Below are 10,000 nucleotides of genomic sequence, written 5' to 3' on the forward strand. Positions count from 1 at the left end.
GCTGCATATGTGTTTGAAATAAACTATATACATGTTAAGAAACATGCCTTGCTGTACCTATAAGACCGTAACCATGTTAAAACCCTCATAGCCAGAGCATGGCCTCCCTGCACATCCCGCTGTGACCTAATGCTTAGGGAGGTGGTCTTAAAGGAACTGTCCACCCATTTTTGATTTTCACATATTTGCAGTATTCCCAAGCATTATTCATGAATGTGTATATCATATGCATAATCACTGGAAGCGGATGGGGGCAATAGCATGAAGCCACAAGTGATCACAGGACGGGATCAAATAGCTGTTTTGCACTCTATTGCACTCTAAAGAAGTTTATAAGTACATTTGAGGATGTTTTGTTTGCCTCCATAGACTTGCATTGCTACGCTTAATTTGGCTATACTGTTTAACTAGGCAATGCAAACACATAGACAAAAATGATATGCACATTCATGAATAATGCTTGGAAATACTGCAAATATGTGAAAATCAAAAAAGGGCGGACTGTTCCTTTAAGACCAAAGGGTTGCAGGTTCGAATCCCTTCCTACACTTCCATTCACGGCTGAGGAGCCCTTGAGCAAGGTACGTAACCCCACATTGCTCCAAGGACTATAACCAATACCCTGTAGATAGAATAACCGTTAGTCGCTTTGGATAAAAGCGTCAGCTAAGTGTAATATAATGTATTGTAATCCCAGCTCTTGCCACACTATCGCGCGTCACTTATGGGAATACACTTCCTCATGGACGCAAGTGTTGCAACTAGAGGCGATGAGCAAGGTTTACAAACATGACTCACAGATGGTCATGACCGTGGCAACCACAAAAGTCAGTTGTTCTCAAGTATTAAAAAACTCAAATGTCAGACAAGCATAGGACATTTTATAATGTACTCGAGATATACTTCTCTTTGAATTGAATTGAACCAACTGGTGGGTCGCGTCCCACCCCTGGGCCTTACGCTTGGCACCAGTCTGACCAGTCTGTACTATACTGTATGCAGTGTTGCCAGATGGAAAATGCTGAACGATCGTACCAAAACCTCAAAACTAACATTTTTTGGGGGGTTTTTTTGGGAGGAAATGATCGTACAAGAACCAAATAGTTGTTTCAAGCCAACCAAATGAACTAAATGGTAACTCTGAAATTGCCGTACATCATGTTTTTTTTGATAGTACAGAAGACAAAATTATACAAATATGATAATTATCATACATCTGGCAACACTGACTGTATGCGACCTCCTGGCCCTATATACACTATGGCAACCGTCTCCATACCAAGTGTTGCAACTGGTGGCGATGAGCAAGGTTTACGAACATGTGTCACAGATGTGGATGACTGTGGCAACCACAAAAGTCAGTTGTTCTCAAGTATTAAAAACCTCAAATCTCAGACAAGGGCAGCAAAATTTGTAATGGACTCAAGATGTAGGCTACTTCTCCTTTTTCCTCTGGTGCCGAATTGAACCCGCCCCTGGGCCGTTATGCTTGACACCAGTCTGATAGAATGTACTATACTTTGACATGCTGGCCCTTTACTTTTTTTTTTTTTTTTAAATATATTTTTTAGGGGCTTTTATGCCTTTATTTGACAGGACAGTTGAAGATGGTGACAGGAAGCGAATGGGACAGAGAGACGGGGGAGGATCGGGAAATGACCCCGGCCGGACTCGAACCGGGGTCCCCGGGGTTGGGCATGCAAGCCCAAATGTGGGGGGCTTAGCGCGCTGCGCCACAGCGCCCCCCTATGCTGGCCCTTTACTGTATTACATCAACCGTCTCCATAACGACAGTAATGTACTGTACTATACTGTATGTGACCTCCTGGCGCTATAAACTATGGCAACTGTCTCCATACCGACGAGGTACATCCCAATCCAGTCCCCGGCGTCTACTTCCTCCTTGATGTCCCAGCTGAGCGTGATGTCCTGCGATTGGCCGATGGTGTAGTGGGCGGTGCTGGCGGTCAGCGTCGAGCGGCTGTGCGACGTCACCAGGTCCGTGTCGCTAGTGGAACGCGGCAAGCTGCCCCCCGCCCCCGCCCCCGCCAGGTCATCCGGGACGCCATTCCGGAAGTCGACGTTGGGGAACTGCTCCGGGTTGAAGCTGTGCCGGATCGGGTCCTTGGACCGCCGGCGGCCCTGGGAGGCTCGAGACGGGGAGGCCATGAGGGCCAGCCCGAGAATCCGGTTCTGGTACAAGTTCTGGAGTAACAAAGAAAAAAAACATCAAGTCAAAACTCAAAACATCAAAAAGACATCATGGGCCCATACTACAAAGCTGGTTCAGGATAAGTTAAGGTTAAGTTAAGAGGTAAATCATCTAATAGAAGAGCCTGGAGTCCTCATTTTGTTAAGAAAAGCTCTTGTATTAGATGATTTACCCCTTAACTTAACCTTAAAGGGGTATGCCACTATTTTGGGGCTTAATACAGTTAAAATCGTTGGCTGGGGTTTATAAAGGTGGTAAAGTGTCTTATTTTTCATGTTAAGCGTTGTCTTGCTTTAAGACAAGTTAAAAGAGGGAGTATGTCGCTAAGCTACATGCTACACGGATCCATTGACTTTCACTAGCTTAGCGACATGCTCCCTCTTTTACAGTTTTTCTCGATTGCCTACACACAATTTTCGGAATCGGTCTTCGAATTCTCAAAACTCTACACACAAATCTCCAAACCTCACACACAACGGGCCAAACTCTTCACTACCTCTGAAAAATGCACGTCTTGTCTCAAAACAATGTACTCTCTTCTAAAAACCTCATTTTGTCGTCAAATGACACACACAGACAGTCACTACAATACACATTTGCAGACCAATTAAAACACTGTTGGGCACAGGGTAAAACTAATTTCTCCCAGTAACTTGGGCTTTTTTTTGTTCTGGATTGCATGGATACTGTGACATAAGTTGGAAGAACTTCATTCCCACAACACACAAACAGAAACAGAAAGATTTTTATGTCTTTTTCACAAAAACAACACAAAGATAAACCCCACTGCCTATTTGGCAGTACAAAAAACCCATTACATTACTGTATGGCCTATTGCTATGAAAAAAAAACTCTATACTCAACTTGAAACACAGTAGAAACGTATTTTCTTCAGTGTTCTACTTACTAAAGAGGGTATTTTTCTGTAGTAAAATACTGAAGTATTGTTTTTAGACTCGGAGTACACAGACGTGTATAGATTTTACATATTTTTTTTTAAATATTTAAAAATTGCACTAATGTATTGTAAAATATTGGGTAACCACATGAAAGTTATGTCTTGTATAACATATTTTTGAGTTCAAAAACTAAACAAATGGGTTTTCTCCTTGCATCCACTCATTTTTCATCAATATGACATGCAATGTGTGTCCTTATGGGGTGATGATTTCAGATTGTAAACCGGTATGAAGAGAGTTTGCCCATGTGATGAGGAAGTGAACATAGTATTGCAGTTGATTGTAGTGTTGTGAATGACAGTGTGTTCCATGAGAAACCCAGTGTTTTTCTTTATGAAAATTGAGTGTAATCCAGAGAATTGTGTGTAATGGTGTGAAAAGAGTGTGTTTTAAAACTGGAATTTGAGTGTTAAGTAGGAATTGTGTTTAGTGTTCAGTGACATTGGTTAGGGGAGTTGGGAAATGGGTGAGATGTTCCGAGAATTGTGTGTGAAGTACCAGAACTTGTGTGGAGGCAATCGAGAAAAACTGTAACATGTCTAAAACAAGACAACGGCTTACATGAAAAATAAGACACTTTACCACCTATATAAACCCTGGCCAACGATTTTAACTATATTAAGCCCCAAAATAGTGGCATACCCCTTTAACTTATCCTGAACCAGCTTTGTAGTATAGGCCCCATGTCTGATGAAGGGCATACTGCCCGAAACGTCACATTAAAGTAAGAGGAGACGGGAGCTTCGTGTCGCAGACTTTGTAGTGCGCAGATAGCGGATTGAGGTGCACGTAGTCGTCGTTCATACTGGGGTGTGTTTCTCAAAAGCATCGTTGCTAACTACGGTGTGTTAGCAACTCACTTGGTTTCAATGCAACTTCTTATCAGCAGACCAAGTTGCTAACTGGTTAGCCACGATGCTTTCAAGAAAATGGGGTCGAAATCAGCACAGGAAAATAAAGCATCATTTGGGGGTAGCGCCCAACGTCATCATGATACCAACACCATGACTTAGATAAACGTTTCAGTAACGCTTAAACAATTCATTAACATTTATTAATGAACTTGTGTTTGTAAATGAGTAAGAACTAAACTACAACTGCACAGTGGAGAGGGAATCGATTCCTACTGAATGAGTTTTACTTTTGTTTGCCTGCCGAATACTTCTTTATGCAATGGTTTCATGCCTAATCTTTAGAGGACAGACTTCCAGCACCGATGCAACGGTCTGTGTCAGTTGTGCTAACATAGTATGGTCATGCCCATAGGACTCTATGCATGGGGAGAGGTGATACCATCACCTGATTCCATAGTGACACCATCATGTCATGAGAAAAAAAGCCTTCAAAGCCTTGTATTGGTATTAGGTTGGATATTGTAGATACTGCAAATATGACATATGACATCAATAACAGGGATTAAAGCAAAAAAAAAGTCATCTGACTGAACTTTTTTTACCGGTTAGGCACCCGATCGAGTATCACTCCGTAACCCAACGAAAACCAATGTAGCCAGGCTCTGCCCTCATAACGAAACATACACTGGTTTTATGCAAGGAACGGTGCCAGAGCCAACACTAGGCATAGGCAGACAGGGCAGTCGCCTAGAGCAGAATAGGCCTATGTCTTTAGGGCGCCAGTAAAACCAAAAAGTGCCACAAAATCAGAACTTCAACCAACATAAAACTTTACACTTCACATTAACAATGAATATTCATTATACACTCAGTAGGCCTATATACACACTCAGTATGAATGTACCTGTAGGTACTAGATCAGATGTGCTCAATCAGATGTAGGCCTACAATGCTATGTTTACAGATGCCAATTTCTAAATACAAGAAAAAGGAAAGAGGGAAAGGGTCAGGCCTAGGCCACCAGATTGACTAGAAATGGCCGAGAATGGAGGGATAATGGATACTATATCAGACTGCAAACATTGAACTGCAATTTGGTTCATGTTTTGGTTATTTCCTCTTATATCTACCCATTATTTATGAATTGTTCACAAAATTATGCAGAATGGATTCACAATGAGTTGCTTCAAAATGGTCTAGCTGATATCATAGAATTATTGAGTTGGAATTGCAACCCAAGCAGCAAAACACGTTTTCTGAACCAATTGACACGTTTTTTAACGGTGTCATTTAGGTGTTGAATAAAACCAACGTGTCAAACACGTTTGTGGAACGTTTTCTTTGACACGTTTGCAAAAACACCTTTTAAAAACGTTCAATACACGTTTAGGTTTAGTGTCAAATGACACGTGAAAATACCAACGCATCTGACACGAAATCTGAACGTACAAATTTGGTGTCAAAAGACACGTTTCTTAAAACACTGATCTGACACCAAATTCAAACATGCAGTTTTGGTGTCAAAAGACACGTTTTTTAAAACACTGATTTGACACGAAATCTGAAAGTACAGATTTGGTGTCAAAAGACATGTTTTTTTAAAAACACTGATCTGACACTAAATTCGAACATACAGATTTAGTGTCAAAAGACACGTTTCTGAAAACACTGATCTAGCACCGAAGTCCAAATTGTTTTTGTCTGAACTGGATGCAGCTGTGCAGCTCGCGCTTGGCCGGTTGCTAGGCGACCGCTCTGATTAACTGAAAATTCACTTCTTTTGCCTGACCTGACAGACCTTCACCCTCTTGATTTCTCCGTAAACTTTGACTATTTTATCCTTCATCTTTCATATTTTCACCTTCTTTGACTTTACCCGCATCCTCTTTACTACCAACTATCAACCCTCCTTTTGACAATTTCTCTTTCTGGATCGACAACGTGAAACTTCAAACGTGAAACTCCGGTGAGTTGTAATTAGCATTTCGCTAATAACATTTGCTCATTAGAAACAATGGGGGCTTTTCGACTGTAATGAAACGTGGTTTCCATACTTCTAGCCTACCGTTACGAACATTGTATTGTACTAGACTATTATTTAAGATTACTACAGGTGCCACCTCTGTATTATTTTATTAATAAGGTGAGAAGACATAGAAGTAGGCTATGTTGATAAGATTTTGTTTCATATTTCATACACGAGTCCCTTGAACCCAACGGACATTACAGTGAAATCCTCGCGACCAGCAAAGCATGATTTTTAGAGTGGGCTCATGCAGCTGCGGCCCATTATGATATTTGTCATGAGCATCACTTGTTGAATAAGTTCTTCTTTTCATGTTTCAGGTGAAGCCAACGCAAGCGTCCTCTTCAACATTGATAACAGAAAGCCCAGACACAGACTGCACTCCAGCCCAAGTCCAAGTGGCAGCTTGTTTTTGTTCAAAAATAAATACATGCATTACACATATGTTTTTCTTCTTTTGCATAACTAGGCTAACTAAGGCTATAATAATAACAGTAGTAATAATGGTAATGGCCTCATAAATGCTATAGGATAAAGCATAGGCCAAATTTTAAGCCCCTAACAGAAAAAGCAAGGCCATATGGCGCTGCGGCAGGTTTTATTTTTGGTGTCAAAAATAGGTGTTGAACACGTAATAAAACCCAAATGTACACCTTATTTGTACGTCCGTGGACGTGTTTTTCCGAACGTGTTGTTTGACACCATTTTGAAACGTTTAGAGAACGCGTTGGACACCAAAAAACAACCCTTTCAGAACGTGCTGAGCACGTAATCGGGAACCTACAAATTAACCATATCTGAACGCAATTCTGAACCTATTCTGAACCAATTCTGAACGTGTCACTCACCAAATATAAACGTTAAAAAAACGTGTTGGGCACGTTAATTTGCTGCTTGGGAATGCGTTGATACAGTGATCCCATTATGTTTTTTTGTTGTTTTAGTAGTAGGCTATATTTTTCTTTCCCATCAGAATGGGCAAACACTGTTCTGGTGAAAGCACTGGTGCGCATTGCTTGCAGTATTTCTGACATTTAAAAAAATAATGCACTGGTCATAGCAATCAGAGGGAGAAAACTAGTTGTTGGTTATTTTGTATGTTTTTCACTATTCGTCCTGTAATCTACCTCTTGTGTTCTACCGTTTTGAAAACCTATGGCTACCGGTACTTTTTTGCTTCTCGATGTGCGGTGCCAGGCACACGCTTACCATTGATTTAAAAAACGTCCCCGATTCCTACACGCACTCGTGTTCTCTCCTACAAGCGGACACGACACAGTCACAGACATACGTCTATCGTTTAACAAAAGTAACACACTTTCCCAAGCTTGTCGCGCAACTTTCCACTCGAATCAAGACAAACCACCCACCCATCAGTCCTGAGTGCGCAGTGCGCAAATAACTGAACTGAAACGAAGCGTATAGTCCGAGAAGATGGGCACAGACGTTTAGCCACTCAAAAACAAGCACACACACAACTGTTGCTGCACACTACTCCAGTTAGCAAAAATATCATCACACAGTAGCCTACAACAAGCCTTGAAAATGAAAGAAACACCGAAACGGCATTTATTGACCATGAGTCCACCCATCAGAACACTGTTTCCCAGAGCAAGACGTGGCATAAAATATTGGCTCTGCCAGGGATATCCTCCGTGACCCCTGTAATGTAACCCATTTTTAACTTATTTCTTAAATATATATCGGCAACAACAAAGTTAATATGCTATGATTACAAATGAGACTGTACATTATCCGTTGTCAGAAAGACAACTAGAGCTAGTTCTACACGTAGCCAGTCAAACGCGCTATACTTTAGTGCGTGCGAAAGGCATGGTATTACGCATGGCATATCCTAGCTAGCTGCCAATGATAGCCGTCCCATTAGAGCTATGAATAATGTTAGTAAAAGTCACAATGCTTAAAAGGCAACCCCTTCATGAAAAGGACATCATGCGCAGTCGAAGTAAACTATTCATTTTTTTCTAACTATCCGCCACGGCAGGTGCAATGATAATGGAAACGTGTCCTACCTTCTTCAAGCTATGCATTCCATGCATATGCATTATTAGCCCATATTGGAATATCAGTCCAACTCATTTAATGATTGTCATTTCATGGCACTTTAAACATAGTATTACACTTATTTTCTTTTCTGCCATCAGCAACAATGTTGGCTATTTGTTTTTTTAATCTCTCGCGCTGCGCCGCAACCGAATTGCTGACCGCTCTTTTTTGGAACACGGAAGAAAAGGGGATGGCTCAAAACTACTGAGTGAATCTGTTGTATGACACCACCGGTGATGGCGCGTGTATAACTAAATCCGTACACCAAACACACCTCTCCTTCCCTTCTCATGACCAGGAGTGCTCTCGATTTGAGTTCAGTTGGAAAGTAAAAATTGTAAATTAATTGACATGAATTATAAAGACGGAAATCCGTCCAAACGAAAATCCAGTTGACGGAAATCCGTCATAGCGACGGAAAACTTTAATCCCTGCAATAACATTGTGTTTTTCCCCCCATTTGTTAAGCACTTTGAGTTGCATGCCTTGGATGACACAGTGCTATACAAATACAATTATTATTAAATTATTATTAGTAGTATAGCAATATCTCTAAAACGGGACACATTTGGACCATAAGGCTTTGTCACAAGATAAAGGAGGAGTAATGATGCCTGAAGATTTTCTGTCTGAAATAAATGTTGATCAAATATGTAGGCCTAGTTACTGCACTTTGCCTTTGTAGCACAGTGCAGACAAACCCCATAGAATGATGATGTGAATGTTCTAATCTAGAATCTTGAGACAGAATGTCCTCAGGCCAGGGTTGCCAGATGAGACTGATAATTTCCAACCCAAAAAATGCTCAAAACCCACATGGAAGCACAAAATCCCACACAACTTGAACCAAATTCCATTGATTTCTATGGCCATCAATTAAAAAGCCCCTTTTACCCATTTTTACCCACAGACAGCCATCCTAAACAGCCCAACTGGCCGGGAAACCGCACAATCTGGCAACACTGCCTCAGGCACTAGTGCAGTTGGGCAAGAGTCAACTGTCTCTCTCAGCCACCACCCAGTTGCTGAGGTCAGCATATTCTATCTGTCTGCTCAATCCAACCTATCGTCAAATTCACACAAACCCACTCCAGTCCTCAGATGACTAGGGGTGTTCTTAAGTATCGAAAATGATTGAATCACTGGCCCCTGCCCAATGCCCTAGCTCCATAACATAATAGAAGTGGAAAAGTAATTGGAAAAAAATCAAATCCTATCATATCATGGGGCATTCCTGAGTGTCGAAAATAATCAAATCGCTGCCTTAAGAAATCGATATTGAATAGTAGCCATGGAGGCTGTGATTTACACCCTTACAGATACCTATTCCACTCCTAAAAGCTCTAACACAACACATATCCTCCATTCTGGGGCTTTCCTGCCAGTAGCTAGCTGCACCTTGTTCCCTTGGCTGTGCGATTAGACGCCGTTAGCGAGTGTGGTAAATGCCCTCCCCTGCTGTGCTGGGCAGAGGTGCATCGCCCTTCTCAACCTTACGTATTGGGATCGTAATCTCCCTCTCTGGGCAGAGGCGCATCGCCCTTCCCAAACTTAAGTATTGGGATAGTAATCTCCCTCCCTGGGCAGAGGCGCATCGCCCTTCCCAAACTTAAGTATTGGGATCGTAATGTCTGGGCAGAGGTGCATCGGCCTTCCCAACCCCACACACTGTATTGGGATAGTAATCTCCCTCCGTGGGCAGAGGCGCATCGCCCTTCCCAAACTTAAGTATTGGGATCGTAATCTCTGGGCAGAGGTGCATCGGCCTTCCCAACCCCACACACTGTATTGGGATAGTAATCTCCCTCCGTGGGCAGAGGCGCATCGCCCTTCCCAAACTTAAGTATTGGGATCGTAATCTCTGGGCAGAGGCGCATCGGCC

General features: G+C 42.0%; 1 protein-coding gene across 1 annotated transcript in view; it reads right to left on the reverse strand.

The window, feature by feature from the left end:
* hecw1b (HECT, C2 and WW domain containing E3 ubiquitin protein ligase 1b) overlaps window positions 1-10,000 on the reverse strand; it is a 92,119-nt gene that overhangs the window by 78,757 nt on the left and 3,362 nt on the right. Inside the window, exon 2 of the mRNA XM_063219918.1 lies at window positions 1,860-2,205. Within this exon, the coding sequence (XP_063075988.1) occupies window positions 1,860-2,169 (310 nt within the window). The 5' untranslated portion in view covers window positions 2,170-2,205. The remainder of the gene's footprint in view (window positions 1-1,859; window positions 2,206-10,000) is intronic.

This window comes from Engraulis encrasicolus, chromosome 16 (genome assembly GCF_034702125.1).
Source record: "Engraulis encrasicolus isolate BLACKSEA-1 chromosome 16, IST_EnEncr_1.0, whole genome shotgun sequence".
Taxonomy (NCBI): Eukaryota; Metazoa; Chordata; class Actinopteri; order Clupeiformes; family Engraulidae; genus Engraulis; species Engraulis encrasicolus.